At 43.0% G+C, this 19,716-nt stretch overlaps 1 protein-coding gene across 2 annotated transcripts in view; it reads left to right on the top strand.

Moving 5' to 3' along the window:
- The window catches only part of SP3 (Sp3 transcription factor), a 46,414-nt gene extending 29,224 nt beyond the window's left edge, over positions 1-17,190 (top strand). Inside the window, exons 3-6 of one of the 2 annotated variants that reach the window (XM_073545914.1) lie at positions 10,478-11,693; positions 14,126-14,318; positions 14,466-14,662; positions 15,353-17,190. In XM_073545914.1, the coding sequence (XP_073402015.1) occupies positions 10,478-11,693; positions 14,126-14,318; positions 14,466-14,662; positions 15,353-15,666 (1,920 nt within the window). In that variant the 3' untranslated portion in view covers positions 15,667-17,190. Of the gene's footprint in view, positions 1-10,477; positions 11,802-14,125; positions 14,319-14,465; positions 14,663-15,352 lie in introns of both variants that reach the window. The other variant, XM_073545913.1, reaches the window with a different exon arrangement.
- The last annotated feature ends 2,526 nt before the right edge of the window (positions 17,191-19,716 follow it).

Here is a 19,716-nt window from a genome sequence, read left to right as displayed (position 1 = left end):
GTAGACTATTTTAACATTTCTATCAGCTGTATTAATAGGTTATATACGCCACAAGGGTGACAGATTCCCTTTAAAGGAAATCTGTCACCCCTTTTTTCAAATATGAGCTGCCGGCACAGCCATCAGAGGCTTATCTACAGCTTTCTGTAATGCTGTAGATAAGCCCCCGATGTAACCTGAAAGATAAGAAAAAAGAGTTAGGGCCCCGTCACACATAGCGACGCACCAGCGATCCCGACAACGATATTACCTTGTCAGGATCGCTGGTGTGTCCCTACATGATCACTGGTGAGCTGCCAAACAGGCAGTTTCACCAGCGATCAGCACCAGCGACACATGGGTAACAAGCGACGCACGTCTCTTAGTTACCCACTGTGTACCTTAGTTACCAGCGCGCTGGTGCAAGGAGCTGGTAACCAAGGTACACATCGGGTTTCTAAGCGGCGCACAGCACTTAGAAACCTGATGTGTACCTTGGTTACCAGCTCCCTGCACCAGCGCGCTGGTAACTAAGGTACACATCGGGTTTCTAAGCGCTGCGTGCCGCTTAGAGGCCCGATGTTTACCTTAGTTACCAGCGGCAGATCTCTGGTCTCCCGCCTGTCACACGCAGCGATGCGTGCTGGCCAGCGAGAGACCAGCGATCAAAAAAATGTCCTGGCCATCCCAGGACGATCAGCGATACCCAGCAGGGGGGCCGGTCGCTGAGAAGTGTCACACACAGCTGTCTTGCTAGCGAGATCGCTATGTGTGACGGGGGCTTTAGCTTGTACTCACCAGGGGGCGGTCCTGTCTTGGTCCGATGGGTGTTTCGGTCCGGGCCTCCCATCTTCATACGATGCCGTCCTCTTTCCTTCCTGTCGTGGCGCAGGCGCACTGCTCTGCCCTGTTGACAGGAGCCACGATAGGAAGGAAAGGGGATGGCATCATATGAAGATGGGAGGTGCCGGACCGCGACACCCATCGGACCGGATCGAACGCCAGGGTGAGTATAATCTAACTTTTTTCTTCTCTTTCAGGTTACATCGGGGTCTTATCTACAGCGTTGCAGAATTCTGTAGGTAAGCCCCTGATGGCGGGTCCCGGCAGCTCATATTTGAAAAAAGGGGTGACAGATTCCCTTTAAAATCAGGTTTTTACCTTTCAATATTTTAAAAATATTTTTAGCAAGGTCTACCCCCTCCAAATTCTAATCTTTAATGGGAATCTGTCACCTGGTCTCAGCTACCTAATCTGAGACCAGAGTAATGTAGAGACCGAGACCCTGATTTCAGCGATGTGTCCCTAACTGGGCTACTTGTGTGGTTTTTATAAAAAATCATTGTCTTCGCAGCAGCAGATTATGACTAGAGGACTAAAAAACCTGCCGGGCATCCAACCTTACCCCCACTGATTGGCAGCTTCCTGGGCATGCACAGTGTACACACAGCTGCCAGTCACTGGTGTGAGCGGGGTTACAAAGTGAACTGCTAGACCTGCAGCAGGTAAAACAGTTTTTAACCCCTTCCCTTCATGTCCAATGTCAGTTTTGCGGTTTCGTCTTTTCCTCCCCTTCTTCAAGGTGCCATAACTTTTTTTTTTTTCCTGTCCATACAAATGAATGAAGGCTAGTTTTTTGCTGAACAAGTTGTACTTTTGAATGACTCCACTGTTATTCAAAGGGGCAGTGAAGATGAGCGATATATATATATTTTTTCCAAATTGACTGAATCTGCATGTGAAAAATTGTAGCATGCTATAGTTTCTAGTTTAGGATGAGACTCGCCCATTCAAGTCTGTTTGTCAAAGAAAAAAAATCTTATGCCATACAGAGCCACCATATAGCATTGGATTTCTTGTGGATACATTGCAGTTCTTTATCATAGGAAACTAAGGCTACGATCCCACGATCAATGTTTGTTTCATTTTTGACGCTGCAGGATTTCTGCACTTTAGTTTACTTTCGTTTTTGACATTGCATTTTTTTCGTCTTTCTAGTGTCAGGCTTTAAATAAAGCTGCTTTGGTTTTGAAACTAACTGGTATTGACATTCCTAGGTGCAAATCGCATGTGTTTTTGAGGAGTTTACGCTGCGTAAATGCACTAAAAGTATGTTTATTTTTTTGTTTTGTTTTTTAACCTGCTGATTTTCCGCATCTAATGCAAGTCTATGGGAAAATTCCGCACAGAAATCTGTGTTTCCGCATGAGAAATAGACATGCTGCGTATTGTAAAAATGCGCCACAGGGTGAACTTATGCAGCATAAAAAAGCACAGCGGAGGTGAGATTTCAATAAATCCCATTCATTTATTTGGTACTGTAAAACGCTGCGCTTTTGCCGCAGCGGAAATACGCAGCATAAAAAAAGCGATAAAAGAACATAGCCTGAGGGTGTGTGCACACGCTGCGGATTCTGCTGCGGATTCTGGTGACCTGCCAAACGGAGAAAAACGCGCGATTTCTGGGAAGGAGTCCGGTTTTTAGTGAGCGTTTTAAAACGCTACGTGGGCACATAGCCTTAGTGTTTGTTTTTTTCTGCTAACACTCCAGTATTTGCAGTGGACAAATCTGCTGCAAATATTGAACATGTGCACATACCCAAAGTCATTTTTAGGGTGGCTTCCCTTTAGGTAAATTGTAAGATATGTGCAGAATCACTTGATTAATATGGGGTCACTGCAGTATGAATGTTAGATCATCAGGTTGTGGACTTGTAGTGTGAGCTAAAGGTTACTTTTGCAGCTCTGTGCAATTAACCCCTTTGCGACATGGTTTTTATGCTCGGGGTCTGCAGTATCATTCAAACATGGCCGTAAATGGGCAGCACTAGTGTAACAATGCAAGCCACCCTTCAACCAAATTCATCAGGCAGTGTCACAGTTTTTGCTATCATCTGCAGTGACTTGCAGCTTATTTTTCCAAAAGTAAATAATGATATTCAGGAAGAAGTCTTACTTCTGCCATACTTTTCCCACCCTATTATTGATGAATAATCAATGGCAACATGTATTCTCCTGTTTTGTTTTTTTTTCCTCAGTTTTGATATTTCAGTTAACCATGTAAAGGCCTATAGGATTGTATTGAAAAGCATAAAGTATGATTTCTGCTTCTCTATAGTTTATGCTGGAAACCTTGTGCTGCAGGAGCCAGATGTTCATAGGAGTCACCTGCTGAATGTTAATTGGGGAGAAAGGGCATGTGAATGTAGTCATCTGTGTGCATGTGTAATACTGGCTGATTATGCATCTGAGCAAGGGAAGAGGATTATTTAGGAACAGAGGTGAATGGGTGAACAGCTGTTTAGGTTAAATGGGAAGGTATTGCCAAAACAGTGAAATTAAACTTGCAACAACATAATCTATGATCAATCCAACTTGGTTGATAAATTTTACATCTGACTCTTCATATAATAATCACTGCAGTGCGTTGATACTGTAAGATCAATTACCTTATAGGTGACAAGTCGGTTATCCAGAGTCTGATTTTCAGAATAAGGCATGGTGTTTGAATGCAGATAGGGAAATAAAAAATTTATCTCATAGTTGACTGGGTTGAGCAAATCTAAAAAGCAAAGTAGCTTCTGCTCAACATTTGCTAGCTCATTAGAATAAACTATATATTCTCTTCTGTGCATGCAATGCAAGTCATCTCTATATATAAAAATGAATGTGTGTATCACCAACCAATCACGAAGCATCTTTCATTTCACCAGAGCTGTTTAAAAGAAGCTGAGCTGTGATTGGTTGCTGTGAGCAACAGTTTTCCCACTCCAGAAAACACCTCAGCAGACACTGAAATGGTGAGCGAAATCTAGCATCCCTGGGATCATAAGCTCCCAGCCATTGTCTGCCCCCAGAAAGGAGCAGAGAGCACATGACAGAAATGGATCCCCCCTCCCGTGCCCATATACATATCATACATCATCCATAGGCACATTTTCCCTCTTAAAGGGATTTCCGGTATGGAAGTTAGGGCAAATCCCTCAGTACTCTGATTCTGACCCCAGGCTTCTATTAAAGGGATCATTGGTATGAAAGTCAAGGCAAATCCACTCAGTTCTCTGGTTCTGATCCCATGCTCTCTTAAAGGGATCCCTGGTATGGAAGTGAGGGCAAATTCACTCTGCGCTTTGGTACAGACCCCAGGCCTCTCTTAAAGGGATCCCTGGTATAGAAGTTAGGGCCATTCCACTCAGCGCTCTGGTTCTGACCCCAGACTGATGGGATGATGTGGGATATTAGGGGGAGTAGTTCGGTGGCTCTGGCTGACGGGATAATGTGGGATATTAGGGGTAGTAGTCCGGCGGCTGTGACAGGATGATGTGGGATATTAGGAGTAGTTGTCTGGTGGCATGGCTGACAGGATGATGTGGGATATTAGGGGTTGTAGTCCAGTGGCTTTGACGGGATGATATGGGATATTAGTAGTTTGGTGGCTCTGGCTGACGGGACGATGTGGGATATTAGGGGTAGTAGTCCGGTGGCTCTGGCTGACGGGATGATGTGGGATATTAGGGGTAGTAGTCCGGAGGCTCTGGCTGACGGGATGATGTGGGATATTAGGGGTAGTAGTCCGGTGGCTGTGATGGGATGATGTGGCATATTAGGGGTAGTAGCCCGGTGACTCTGGCTGACGGGACGATGTGGGATATTAGGGGTAGTAGTCCGGTATCTCTGGCTGACGGGATGATGTGGGATATTATAGTTAATGTGGCTATGCGGCGTTGGGGCTATACACAGATAAATCTATTATTTATATATATATATATATATATATATATATCTATATATATAAATTTCCCCTTCGTCTCATTGGGGGACACAGGTACTGTGGGTGTGTGCTACCACTAGGCAAACAACACAAGGTTAGCTCCTCCCCTGCCGTATACACCCTCGCCCTAACTGCGGGCGGAAACCAGTTTTTTGCTTGGTGTCTATGGAGGCACACGTCTGGTCTTTTTTTTTTTCTCCAGACTTTTTTTGTTCCATGAAGATGAGACTGGCAACGGATCCTATTGAAAGGGTCCGATTTCCCCAAACCAACAACGGGCGAGCACGTGTCGAGTATCGTCTCCACGTATCCTTTTCCGCACTGTGGGACAAATCTGGGAAATTACCCAGAATTTTTTATTTGTTTGTTTTTTTCTTTTCTTTTTTCTAAGAAGATGAGACGGGCAACGGATCCTATTGAAAGGGTCCGATTTCCCCCAAACCATCAACGGGCGAGCATGTGTGTCCCTCCACGTATCCTCTTCCGCGACGTGGGACATTATGCCGGACCTAGCCCTGTCCACCCCTAGGTACTGAAGCCATGGGCTATACAGAGGCACAATACGGTCCGAGCTGCCCCCACTGCTCCACCAACGCATGACGGGGGTGCTGCAAGGCGGCGGACGGTCCCTCTCCTCGGCCTGGCTGGACGGAGTTTGGGTGCCTGCACTGTCCTGGATCCCCCCACCACCCCCCCGGTCTCCCTGGTTTTGCCTACCTGTAAAGTTATTCGGATGAAGGCACTGGGCATGGGGGGGGATCTCGGCTCCTGCTAGCTGAGGGCGTTCGTCAGATGCGGGGGCTCCTGGGCAGCAGCAGGCAGTGGGGGTTTTCCCTGCCCCTCAACTAGTGGGGCCGGAGAAAGAAAGGAAAAGGGCGCTGGCGTCGCTATCGGCGCCGCATCGCACCGTCGCCACCACCGCCGTGGGCAGTGTTAAATTTAGGTCCTGGTTTTTGGTCAGGCTAGGCCGCGCCGGAAGTTCCCGCCCCCGGCCGCGCAGTGTCACTTCCGGGGGCCCGCCCCATGAACTGGGCGGGCGCCGGATTAAATTTAGGCCCCGGCTTCAGATCGGGGTAGGCCGCGACCAGAGAAGTGGTCGGCCTGCCCCACAGAGGATCGTTTTTGCTGCGGTGCGCTTTAACTGTGCGGGGGACGCAGAACAGGTGAGTGCAGCTTCGCTGCGGAGGCCCACTAGAGACCAAGGGGGCGCCTCCCCCCCTCTCCTTTAGAGAGGGAAAAGGAAAAAAAAGGTGTATATATATAGAGTAAGGCTTTGCAGGATAGAGACCTGCCTGCGGAGGTGTCTGAGGTTGCAAGTCAGATTGCCATGGCGGGAGACTACTTAATGCTTCTTTGGATGCAGCCAGTTGTGCAGCATTTGCAGCCGCTAACGCGGCAGCCATTAGGAGAGCCCTCTGGTTAAGAACCTGGCAAGCCGATTCAATCTCCAAGAAGTCCTTGACTTCTTTGCCCTATCAGGGAGGCCACCTGTTCGGGGAGAAGTTGGATCAACTCATCTCTGATGCTACAGGAGGAAAAAGCAGCTCCCTCCCGCAGCAAAAGCTTAAACAGCCTTTTCGCCAGGCCCCGGCACGTTTTCGAGCCTTTCGCAACACCGGGTGGATGGCATCAGCCATCCTGGCCGGTCCAGCTCGCTCCAACCAGGATAGGGAGCGACAGTTTTCATATAGACCCAATCCAGGGGGAAGGATGCGCGCTCGCCAGCCCAGGTCGAGAGGGGCCAGGGCCCAGAGGCCCGCAGCCAAATAACTCGGAGCCCCTGGGAGGCGACACCAGCAGGGTGGGCGGCCGCCTGCTCTTTTTTCGTCATGTTTGGGCCGAGGTAGCACACGACTCATGGGTGACGAAACTGGTGTCTTCGGGGTACAAAATAGAATTCATCAGGTACCCCCCAACACTGTTTATTCTCTCCCAACTTCCCAGGGTAAGGTCCCGGGCAAAGGCGCTGCAAGGGGCCATCGATGCACTCCAATACAACGGAGTCATTGTTCCTGTACCAGAGCACGAGAAAGCTCGGGTTTTATTCCAATCTGTTCGTGGTCCCCAAAAAGGACGGGACAGTCAGGCCGGTTTTGGACCTGAAGCGACTGAACAGGTTCATCAAAATCAAACATTTCAGGATGGAATCTCTCCGTTCGGTCATATCAGCCATGGAGCGGGGAGAGTACTTAGCCTCGGTCGACATCCAGGATGCCTACCTGCACGTTCCCATTTTTCCTCCGTATCAAAGGTTTCTTTGTTTTGCCATCAATGGCCAACATTTCCAAATTGCAGCACTGCCCTTCGGGATAGCCACCGCCCCCAGAGTGTTCACAAAGATAATGGCAGTCGTGATGGCCGTTTTACACTCTCGGGGCATAGTCGTCTTTCCTTACTTAGATGACCTCTTGGTGAAGGATCCCTCATTTCGGGCATGCGAGGCGAATGTCAGCATTACGCTGGATACTCTCTCTCCCGCTTAGGTTGGTTGGTCAACAGGAAAAAATCTCTGGTTCCAGCCCGGAGGATTGGTTTTCTAGGTATGATCTTCGACACCTCCCAAGGTTTGGTAATTCTCTCTCAAGACAAAGCCATAGCGCTCCGGCAAGGGGCCCAGAAGCTCCAGCAGCCAGTCCCGCATACCATTCGTTTTGGGATGAGGATTCTAGGAAAGATGGCGCGGGTTTTCTCCTCTGACATTTCTCTATTCCCAACATCTTGGCCTTCCTCCAGTCAGGCCTAGACTCAGGACTAGCCCCGAGTTCCCTTAGGAGGCAGATTTCGGCGTTGTCCGTCCTTTTCCAGTGAAAGATTGCTACCAGGATACAGGTGAAGACTTTCATCCAGGGAGTCTCGCATTTGGTACCGCCCTATAGGGCGCCAATGGACGCCTGTTATCTTAACTTGGTCCTGAGTGTTCTGCAGGAGGCTCCTTTTGAGCCGCTTCAGGATATCTTTGTCGTACCTCTCCTGGAAGGTGGTATTTTTGGTAGCCATTACTTCCGTTAGACGAGTCTCTGAGCTGGCGGCTCTGTCTTGCCGGGCACCTTTTCTCGTTTTCTTCAAGGATAAGGTGGTCCTTAGACCTGCTCCCCCCTTTCTGCCGAAGGTCGTGTCTTGATTCCACATCAATGAGGACATTGTCTTGCCTTCGTTTTATCCAGCGCCAGTACATCATGTGGAAAAAGCCCTTCACACATTAGACCTGGTCAGAGCACTCAGGAGGTACGTGTCGCGGATGGCACCCTTTCGTCAGACGGACACGCTGTTCGTGCTCCCTGAAGGGTGAAGGAAGGGACTTGCTGCCTCGAAATCGACCATAGCCAAATGGGTCCGTTCAACTATCCAGGAGGCTTATTGTATCAGAGGTGTGCCGATTCCATCGGGGATCAAAGCGCACTCTACTTGGGCAGTGGGCGCCTCTTGGGCGCTTCGACATCAGGCTACGGCGGAGCAGGTATGCAAAGCAGCAACCTGGTCCAGCCTGCACACGTTTACTAAACATTACAATGTCCATACTCAGGCCTCGGCGAATGCGAGCCTGGGTAGAAGGATTCTCCAAGCAGCGGTGTTGCACCTTTATACAAGAGGTGCATGTAGCTTGGATCGGTGAGTCAATATCCCACCCAGGGACTGCTTTAGGACGTCCAACAGTACCTGTGTCCCCCCAATGAGACGAAGGAGAAACATGGATTTTTGTGAGTACTCACCGTAAAATCCTTTTCTCCGAGACGCTCATTGGGGGACACAGCACCAACCCTGTTAGCCGGTTGGCTCGTGTTTTTTTAATGTGCATTTTTTCATGAATGTCAGGGTGGTCCCTTGCCAGACATATTGTTTACGACATTAAGGCTGATTGTCATTGTTCTACTGTTTTTGCACTAAACTGGTTTCCGCCCGTTTGCAAAAAAAAAAAATATATAAAAATTGCGCCATTTTCCGAGACCTGTAGCGTCTCCATTTTCCGTGATCTTGGGTTGGGTGAGGGCTTTTTTTGCGTGCCAAGCTGACATTTTTAATGATACCACTTTTGTGCAGATATGATCTTATTATTGATCGGGCGATTCTGAACACGGCAATACTTAATGTGTATGATTTTTTTTTTTTTTTAATTTTGAAAGGGGGTGATTTAAACTTTTCATATTTTTATTCTTTTTATATTTTTAAAACTTTTTTTTTTTTTTTACACTTTTGCCATGTTTCAATAGCCTCCATGGGAGGCTAAAAGCTGCCATAGTTTGGTCGCCTCTGCTACATACAGGCGATGCTCAGATCGTCTACGTATGTAGTAGAATTACAGCATTGCTATGAGCGCCGACCACCGGGTGGCGCTCATAGCAATCCGGCATCAACAACCATAGAGGTCTCAACGAGACCTCTGGTTGTTATGCCAACGCACCGATGACCCCCTATCATGTGACTGGGTCAGCGGTGTGCGTATTTCCAGCCCGATGGCCGGAAGCGCGCGTTAAATGTCACTGTCAGCGTTTGACAGCGGCATTTAACTAGTTAATAGCTGCAGTTGATTCGCGATTCCACCCACGCCTATTGTGGGCACAAGTCAGCTGTTCAAAACATCTGACATGTCCCAGCTTTGATGCGGGCTCACCGCCGGAGCCCTCATCAAAGTGTGGGTACTGCCATTGGACGCACTATTCCGTCCAATGGCAGTGAGGGGTTAACGAGCACCGAACAACTAAACAAACAGCACTTGTTTACCAGCCTGTTTAGGCTTGGGCTACATGGCGATTTGGGCTGCAACGGGTGTTGCTGAACCACAGGTCGCTCAGTTCATTCCGGCACTTTTAGAAGTGAAAGGGATTTCATTGACACCTAAACAACAAACAAGCAAGTCATAACAACTCCAAGTGGAGCCTAAGTTTTTGCAACTGGCTGGTCGCGGTAGTATAGGTGTCGCAATGCGACCTCCTTTCTCTTTTATAGCATCGCAATTTAGCAGCAGCACTAAGTGAACTTCGGTTGTGCAATGGCTGTTGCGACCACCGTTTGCGTGAAGCCCTGGCCATAGACAGGTTTATGAACAGTATTGGAGAAAGAACAATCAGTAATTTGAACAATCTTTCCTCACAGCGTTATGTCCATGTTGTTTTTTTTCCATTACAGTACGTTAAAAATAAGTGCTGCAAAGCAAGTGTTAACCACAGAGCCACCATGCTAATGTTTGTGCAAGTGTAATCTAAATATGGGGGAATAAAACATTGACATTGTTCCATGTGCAGCGTCTTTTCCACACTGACAACACATGGACCAAATAGATGTTTGTAATAACTTGGCCCTATTGGAAATTTTGTTTTTCACTAAAGGGGGGAGCAGTTGCTGGAACATGACATTCCCATATCTGCTGCCCTGCCACTATCAGTAGGTAATGGAACCTACTTCATCTTGGTGATGGAGTAATTTCTGCTGTCCTGACATCCTCAGAGCACACCTAGCTATGAAAAATAGAGATTCACTACACTAGAAATTGCTTGATGCCTTCTTGCGACTTTTACGATCTCTGCTTGATCTTATTTTGGTTGTTTAGGAATCGGTCTGATCAAAAAAAAATAGATTACATACAATAAAGATTCTAATTGGAATGAAAGGGGGAAAAAATAACCCTGTGACTAGACGTAGTGTATTTAAATTTAGGTTGAAATTTCCTGTATCAAAATCTCTTACAGATTACTGCTGTGCGACATTAATTGTTATCCTTTTTCCATACAGACCGAGGATTTGACAACCGTGCAATTGACAGGAGGCCCTAACAGATGGGAAGTCTTGACTCCGGCCCAAGCTGCACTGAAAGATGAAGCTGGAAACATAGTTCAGCTTCCGGGTGGTGCTACAGTAACATCCAGTGGACAGTATGTGCTGCCTATTCAGACTCTTCAGAATCAGCATCTCTTTTCTGTAGCGCAAGGAACAGACACTGCTAATGGCACGCTTTCCAATGTGCAGTATCAAGTTATACCACAGCTTCAGACATCCGATGGTCAACAGGTCCAGCTTGGCTTTGCCACATCTGCTGATAATGGGGGTTTAGATCAAGAATCTGGTCAGATTCAGATTATTCCTGGAAATTCTAGTCTTTTGTCATCCAATCCAAATATATTAACACAAGCTGGTCAACTTCAGCAGATTCAAGGAGTTACAATCGGAGGACAGACATATGGAGGACAGACCCAAGTTGTTGCTAACGTCCCGCTTGGTCTTCCTGGTAACATCACTTTTGTCCCTATAAATAGTGTTGACCTAGATTCGCTGGGTCTGTCTGGTAGCACAGAAGCCATGACGGGCATTACTGCAGATGGACACTTGATAAGTGCAGGGCAAGCCATAGATAGCTCTGATACTTCTGAAAGGACTGCAGAGCAAGAACATGTTTCTCCTGAAGTCGGCGAAACAAACTCTGAAACAGATTTGTTTGTGCCAACCTCTTCTTCATCTCAGCTTCCTGTTACTATAGACAGTACAGGAATGCTTCAGCAGGGTGGAAACAGTTTGGCCGACAGTCCATCTGGGCATGTGCAAACAGATCTTCAGGGAAACTACATCCAGGCTTCAATTTCTGATGAGTCGCACAACATTCAGGTCACCACATCACAACCAATGGTACAGCAAATACAGCTTCACGATAGTCAGCAGCAAACCAGTCAAGCCCAACTTGTGCAAAGCATTGCACAACAGGCAATCCAGGCTGTTCAGACTGGAGGACAAGGCTTATCGCCACAAGCTTTGCAAAACCTTCAGTTGCAGCTGAACCCTGGAACGTTTTTGATTCAAGCTCAAACGGTGACTCCTTCTGGCCAAATTGCCTGGCAAACATTTCAAGTTCAAGGCGTGCAGAACTTGCAAAACCTGCAGATTCAGAATTCGTCTCCTCAACAGATAACATTGACACCTGTGCAGACACTCACGCTTGGCCAGGTTGGCGGAGGAGGTACGTTAAGTGCGGGTCAGTTGCCAAATCTGCAGACTGTTACAGTAAACTCTGTGGATGCTGCAGGTATCCATTTGCAGCACGGAGAGCACTCTGATAGCCCTACAGGTATGTTTGTTTTCCTTCCTATCTTAATTGAAATAAAAGAAGGCAAATCTGAACCAGCTAGTCAACAAGCCTGAAAATGTCTTACTAGTGTTGTTTTTTTTATCCTTTATAATTTTCTTTTGCTATCTAGGAATGCGTAATATGTAGTATAACATGCATTAATAGGTACTTTCTAAAGTAGAGCAAAAAGTTTTTCAGGATATGTAGCTTGCTGGACTAATCGGTAGTTTGCGAGTGCCAGACAAGCTGTGCAAACCTCCTCCTAAATGTGGCATCCCTGGCGCCTCCTCTGATTACTAGGCCAGTGTGCGTCGCAAAGAAATTGTCACAACCAGGGCCGTGGAGTCAGTGTCCATTTTGTTGGAGTTGGTATAAAATGGACTGACTCCAACTCCTAAAATATATAATAAATTGGGTTCAGTAGTTCAGTGTAGGGTGTAAATGTTTCATAAGCATTTCAGAAAGTTATGAAATGTCCAATAAATGTCTGTTCTATTACTGATATAAAGGTCTTGGCTTTTAGCTGAGATTAATCTGTACTGCACATCATGTACATGGTCTGAGGCTACAGACTCCACAGCCCTGGTCACAACAGTCTATAAAGAAAAGTCAGTGGGGATGCTGAAGTAATAGGAGGTTGTCAGGGCTCCAGTCCGGCCGCCTTGGGCTACCGATTTTGCCTTTCAACCAGAATCCTGCAAATTGTTTATTTTTGCTAGAGTTTGGCAAATATAAAGTGATATTCTCATCTTTGACATGTAAGACCTGTCCACAGGCGAGCTTTGTTGTCTCCTTACCGCCCACAAAAATGATTGGAGAGAGCTGTTTTTGTATGCGGCTACCTTTCCATTCATTCCCTGTCTGCAAGCAATGGCTGCCTAACCTGACAGGATAGAGGTCAGGGAATCGCTATTTTGGAGATTAATTCAGTGTGTATCTCAGAGGGAGACCCGCATCTGACATACATTAAATGTTAGCATTATAACTGCTGCTCATCTCCTTCCGAAAACACCCAAATTTGAGGTTACTTTTAAAAAGTGGTTCTGCAGCAGCTGAGATGTGTATTGTTAATAATGTACACGCTAAAATCATTTAGAAGACTCTTAATATTTGGTGACTCACATTAAAACATGTGGCCAGGAATTATCAAATACGTTGTATGACGTTAGCAATTTTTAATAGCCCTGGTGGGTAGAAGTGGTGCCCCATTTGATGGTTTTATTATTGTCACCAAGACAAACCTTTTCCATGTGCCCTGTTGGTTCCCAAATGAGAGTAGTCCACTGTTTAGGTTACCAGATTGGCTTTGGTGGTTGAAAAATGATTAGTCTTTATGGTCTAAATAACCCAGAAAGCCCCTATTTAAAAGTTCCCTTGCATATCTATAAAATTAGTATGAACCTAAGCAACACATCCTTCATAGCATCTGGTATGTTGTACTTGAAGGTATAGTTTTTCCACTTCACCATCCTCCAAGGAAAAGTGTTATGTAACATGAAAACAATGTGGTGTACCTGTCAGTTGATACATCAGGACATGCTTTCCAAAATATATGGTATACCATTCTGTTCTAAATGCTATCAAAAATGCCTCATTTACAACTAGAAGCTGTTATAATTAGCAACCAGGGGGAGAATATCGTTCCCAGCTATTTTTCTGCAGGCAGCAGAATTTTGGCATTACATGTATGTGTATACAGCTATTACGCAGATGTGTATGTCTTTATGGTTACCCAAATCAGACAATCCTGTGCAGTTCCTTTCCATCTGAGTCCTCTTTCTTTCCAAGCACGGTCAGACGGAAGAGTGTGGCAGATAAATGCAGGATCAGAATGCATTTGACTACACTGTTGCCATAGAGACCTAAAACTGCAAAGGAACTGTGTACACAAAACGAGATATTTTTAGCGAAAAATTTTTTTTTTGCAAAGTACTGTTCTAAGTTGTGATAGAGTAGAAAGATGAAGTACTTTTCTTGACAAGTGGGTGATAGTCAGTTTTAAGAAAATGTTTACTATTCAGAGCCATCAAACTGCAAACACCTATACAAGATGGATCTTTCAGCATTGTTTATGCCAATAACTAAATTATTTAGTACAGGGGTTGAAGCCAATAAACTTAAGTTATTCATCATGTAACTAAAAAATGTCTGGTTAATTTCTTTATTGGAAATTAATAAACTGTTGTGTTGCAGAGTGAGTTCTGTAGTATTTCAGGAAGCTCCTATTTTGTATTAAGTGCGTTTATTATATTGGTTTTCCAATCTTTACTTAAAACCTTCATGTTTTCTATCATTTCTTTTTTATTCTTTTCCATTCTCCATAGGTATACGAATTAAGGAAGAAGAACCTGATCCGGAGGAGTGGCAACTTACTGGTGATTCGACAGTCAACACCAATGATTTAACCCACCTGAGGGTCCAGGTTGTTGAGGATGAACTGGACCAACCAAATCAAGAAGGAAAGAGACTCAGAAGAGTGGCTTGTACTTGTCCCAACTGTAAAGATGGAGCCGGAAGGTTTGTACCAGAATCTCACCAACAGGTTTTTTTTTCTCAGTAAATGAACTAGCACGTACTTTATCGTGCAGAGTGAATATGTGAAAATTATAGTATATACCATAGCAGAATGTATAATGTCCCTAATTTATTTTCAAACTATTTCAGGGGTACCAACCTGGGAAAGAAAAAGCAACACATCTGTCATATCCCAGGGTGTGGTAAAGTGTATGGTAAAACATCACATCTGAGAGCTCATTTGCGCTGGCATTCTGGAGAACGTCCGTTTGTCTGTACTTGGATGTTCTGTGGTAAAAGGTTTACACGAAGTGATGAACTACAGCGACACAGAAGGACACATACTGGTAAGGCTTGGGGGTCCTTTTTTAAAATTTTTTATCAGTCAAATGTGTTTGATAATTGTGGATCTATGGGTATGATAATCCTAGAATGTTTTTACCTATTTGGTTACTCCAGATTGCCTTGTTTATGTGAATCCTTTATATATTATGCTTCAATATTCCTTAATGAATGGAAAATAGTAATTGGAATAACCCACAACCTCATTTCTTTAGGTTGCCTGAGTAAGATGCTGAGTTTTTCATGTATTTATCTGCTGGTTAAAAGCTTTTTTTTTCACTTTGACTAGTTTACTTTTTTCCCTCTGTTCAAGTTCAGGCATATTTTTATTCATTTTTTTTTTTTTTTTTTTATAATCTTTGTCCATATGAATGCAAGAGCTCTACAACGTCCTCATTTAGTTAGTCTTCTAATTATCGTGTTCTCCAGCTCCAAAATATGTGAGGCTTAATAAATAAATATGAAATCGCTCTGTTTGTAATGACTCTATATAATGAGGTTCATTTTTTGTATTGAAGAACTGAAATAAATTGACTTTGATATTCTAATTTTGTGAGATGCACCTGTACATGGAAATTGAAACAACGCTATAGCTGCTCCTTCATTCTAGCGATCAGTGGGTGATTTCTGCATCAAGACCCCCTTTTTATTATGTAACTATTATGTTTGGAATAATTTACACTTTCCATCAACAGGTGAAAAGAAGTTTGTCTGCCCTGAGTGCTCCAAACGATTTATGAGAAGTGATCACCTTGCCAAACACATTAAAACCCATCAAAACAAGAAAGGCATTCATGCCAGCAGCGCTGTATTGGCATCCATAGAAGCTAAGCCTGAGGATACATTGATAACTGCCGAAGGTACCACCCTTATCCTTGCAAACATTCAACAGGGGTCTGTATCCGGCATAGGGACTGTAACTACAGGCACCGGCGGTCAAGATCTCCTCTCCAATTCAGAGATTCCCCTACAGCTTGTCACAGTTTCTGGAAATGAGACAATTGAGTAAATATCACATGAAACCTGTTAATTGTGGTTATTTTTATACAGTAGTGAGGGGAAAAAAAACCAGAAACCTTGTTCTTGAGTTCTTAGATATCTTTTTATTGATGTGCAAACTTTTTTGGATTGACAGTAACTTGGTTAAACATGACACTGAAATGCCTTACTTTGTATGCTATTCCATAAGTATGAAGAATTGGTAAAATTGCATGGCTTTTGTAGGTACTTTTGGAATCTAGAATTGATACAATTTTACCATGACTCGAGTATAAATAATATTGACGGAGATGGATATGGTAGTCTAACCAAATGCATCAATCCTGTGTGGTTTAGTGTAAAAAGGAAAAAAAAAACAAGAAAAAATTAAGAACATGTTGGTATTTATCTATTGTAAGATAACAAAGTTGATGGGTAATAGAAATTATGTTATGGTATGAAATTTTGTAATTTTCTCAACGACTGGAATTTTTATTATGCATAACTGACAAATCACGTTTCCCAGCACATACGATAACTTGGCTTGGGTTTCACCACGACTCACCAACTTACCAAATTAACAACCAATTTGTTTTAACCAGGTGAACCAATGTACACAGTTTTAAAAAAAAAAATAAAGTTTCTCTTGTAAAAAATGTACATCAAAGCAAGGTTTTTAACCTGACAGTTGCCACTGTCTGGATTGTCAAAAAAAGAAAAAAAAAAGCCATGTGCAAGCGTTAATTTGCCAAACCAAATCTTGTCGAAGTCATGGAGGCAATATAACCAATGTAGAAAGACTTTGCAGGCTGACGCAATCTTTTTTTTTTTTATTATTATTATTATTAAGCACCCATGTTATTGAATATACCGGTGGACCAAAAAAATAGCGAACTGTCATTCAACAGCACATCTATCAATTTTGAGTACTCGGACATCAAAACGTTGTAAATGAAGTAGTCTAGCATATGCAAACATGATTGAGTCCTTTTCCATAGTGACAATATGAGGCATACAAATACTAGTCATGGGTTAAAGGGGAAATATAAGGGTGGGTTTTTTTTTTAATTATATATATATTTTTTTTTTTTTACTTAGTTGGTGAATCAGCATTTAAACAACCTATTTGCTTCTACCCATTAAAATTGTTTGTATCTAATACATGTACCTGATAAATATGTATATTTTTTTGTTTTGTTTTTTTTGCTGTTTTCATTTTATTTTTTAATTGTTTATATTTTCAACTATAGAACGTGTACAAATACAAAGTTACATTGCAGGTATGTATGGTCTGTACCATTTTTTTCTAAAGACACGTAGTGTAATGAAAAGACAAAAAAGAAAAGAATTTAAAAATTGCAGCACCTACAACAGTTCACCTATTTTCCGGCTTTATTTGGGTCTATTTCTTATTGTTCTGACCACCTCAGATTTAAAAGGAAAAAAAAAAAACAAAGAAGAAAAAAAGCTACCTTTAAAAAACAAAAATGTGTATGTTTAAAAGTGTATTATATCAGTGTGGTAGTTTAATAAAACACTATTTTCTTTCTTTTGACTTTGCTGTTTTCATACTCATTGAATATATTTGTCCGTTCCAAATATATAGTCATCTAGCGTTATATTCTATTCTCACGTTGGCTTCAGCACAGTTGGCGAAGTTAAACTGCCTTTAAATCACTGAATGTATGTATAATAAGAACAAATAATAGATCACACATTTAGATTTGCTTTACATTTTATGGTAAGGTTTTTTTTTATATATTCTCCCCCACCCCACCCACCTAATTGAAGTATGCTCAAACTTTTCAACCCCTCTGGCCCTAAAAAAAGAAAATTCTTGTAAAGTAGACAGTTCAGAATTACTAAATTCACATTTAGGTAAAAAGGATTTAGAGTATGGCTTGTATTAACTGTCATAAAAGACAAATGTGTATGGAACGGGTAAACGGAGCCTCCATTGATCTGGCGTAACGACTGGGCTGACTTTATTTGCGATCTTCTCAATATGTCAGATTACCTGTTATCCCCATAAATGTTCACATCTCAAACTAGGGGAAATCATTTGGTAAACTGCTAAGCAACTCGATTTATGTTTAATTGTTACATACGGTAACTGCTTCATGTTAAAGGGAACCTGACAGAAGATTCATAGTGCCCAACCCAAAGGTAACATGTTTCAGACAGTGGCTGTGGTATTTCATATTCCAAGTTTTACTCTGAAATGGTGTTAGAGACGACATACTTTGAAAAGGTGGCTGGAAACAATGGGTCTCAGACTTGTCCAAGAGACAGATTCCAAGAGGGTCTACCTTGCTTTCCTAGACTCTGTGGATCACCTGTATGTGTGTGTGTATGGCGGGTCAGTCATGAGTAGTGGGGCAAGCAGAGACCACAAGGGCCTTGCTTCAGAAGTCAACTAAAGCATGTTCGCCCCAATTCATCAAGACCAGCTTTGTGCCAATCAGGATGGGGGGGGTTCGCATTGGAGACAGGCACACGTTTCATTCACAGACTGGACTAACATTTGTGGAATAAGGTACACCACAAGTTGTCTTGATTTATATAAGCAGGCGTCGGGATGCTTTGGTCCTGCATCAACTTTGGAGGAGCTAGATGTAACTGGTCTTAAAACGTTCAAAAGCTACCAAAAAGATGCAATTTTTTTAAAATACTTTTATACCAGATTGGTGCAAACACACACCAAAAAAAAGGCAATAGCCCTGATTCATCAAAGTATGTTTTCTCTTAAAAGGCTGACGCAACAGCAGTTCTCAGACAAGGCGTGCGACAAAAAAAAAAAATCTGCAACTTGTCTGCGACTACTTTAGAGTTGCGATCATTCACATGCGAATTGCAATGAAGCCTATGGTAAGTGAGTCTCATGCATTTTGTGACCAACAGCAGAATATCCGACCCATTTGAAGGTCTATGCGACTTGTTGCAGTAGGTCGCAATGCCCATAGGAAGTCATTGGATGCAATGTTGCAATACGGCACTGCAATTTCAAAGTCTCGCAACACTTGTTGCTCTGTAGCTATAGCCTTAAACATAAATTGCTCCAATACCACAGCCAGTGTCTGAGTCATGCTGTGTTTGGATCTGGCAGCATAAATCTCCAGTCAGGTTCCCTTTCAAAGTACTGTATGATTGCGACCTTATGATTGGCCCAGTCGTCATAATGAATTGAGTTGTTCTGCCCGGTGAATACAAGAGGTGGCTGTCTTTATTGTGGGCATCTACATATTATAATCTAAAAAATGTACATTCAAACTCGTGCAAAATAAAATGACGCAAGATATGTTTGGTTAAAATAACGAAGAAAACCAAAAGCCTATGTCGAGATGATGGCCTGTGATCTGTTGTAGCTGTTTGTGTCATGCTTCTGAAACTAAACATTCCCCTAGTGTTCTTCCCGCCCCGGCATAATTTTAGTATTTCTTTGCGTTAACGTTTTAATTAAATTCTACTGCAAGCCCCAGATGAAGTCCAACCGTTATACAGTTTTTTTTTTTTGTTAGATTAAATATACACCTTTTTAATATTGAACTGTGAACTGTCATATATATTTTTTTTGTCAGCACTTTTTTGCAATCAGAAATGCTCACCCAATTAAGCTGTAACGACCTTTTTATAAAGTTGTGTATGATGTTAAATTGTGTCTTGTACACTCAGAATCTGGCGACTTTTTTTTTCCCCTCTAAAGTTTTTTCTTTCTTTTTCCTTTTTTATTTCCATGTGTTTCTTTATTGTTTTAAAATTATACTCCCATTATTTTTTTTTTTTCGTCTTCTGCCATTAAATAGTTTAAGATTTATGTCTTTGTTTAAAACATAATGCATTTTTATACTTGCTCCTATGTGTTTCGTTATGGTATATTTCTGTAATATGCATGTAGGTGGAATTTTGCTGCATAGGTAGATTTAAAGAAAAAAAATAAAGTACAAATCTGTAAATCTGTAAACGTTTTACTTTATATCAGCCTTTGAGTTTTTATTAAAGTTATGGTGTCTTTACTGATTTTTAGCGATACGTGTTTTGGGGTTGAAAAGTTACTTAATGCATTGAATTTAGACCCTCCACA

Source organism: Dendrobates tinctorius, unplaced genomic scaffold (assembly GCF_039654945.1).
Source record: "Dendrobates tinctorius isolate UK_male_01 unplaced genomic scaffold, ASM3965494v1 ptg000143l, whole genome shotgun sequence".
NCBI classification, from domain to species: Eukaryota; Metazoa; Chordata; class Amphibia; order Anura; family Dendrobatidae; genus Dendrobates; species Dendrobates tinctorius.
The sequence above is the reverse complement of the archived record's forward strand: the minus strand, read 5'-3'. Positions and strand labels throughout refer to the sequence as shown.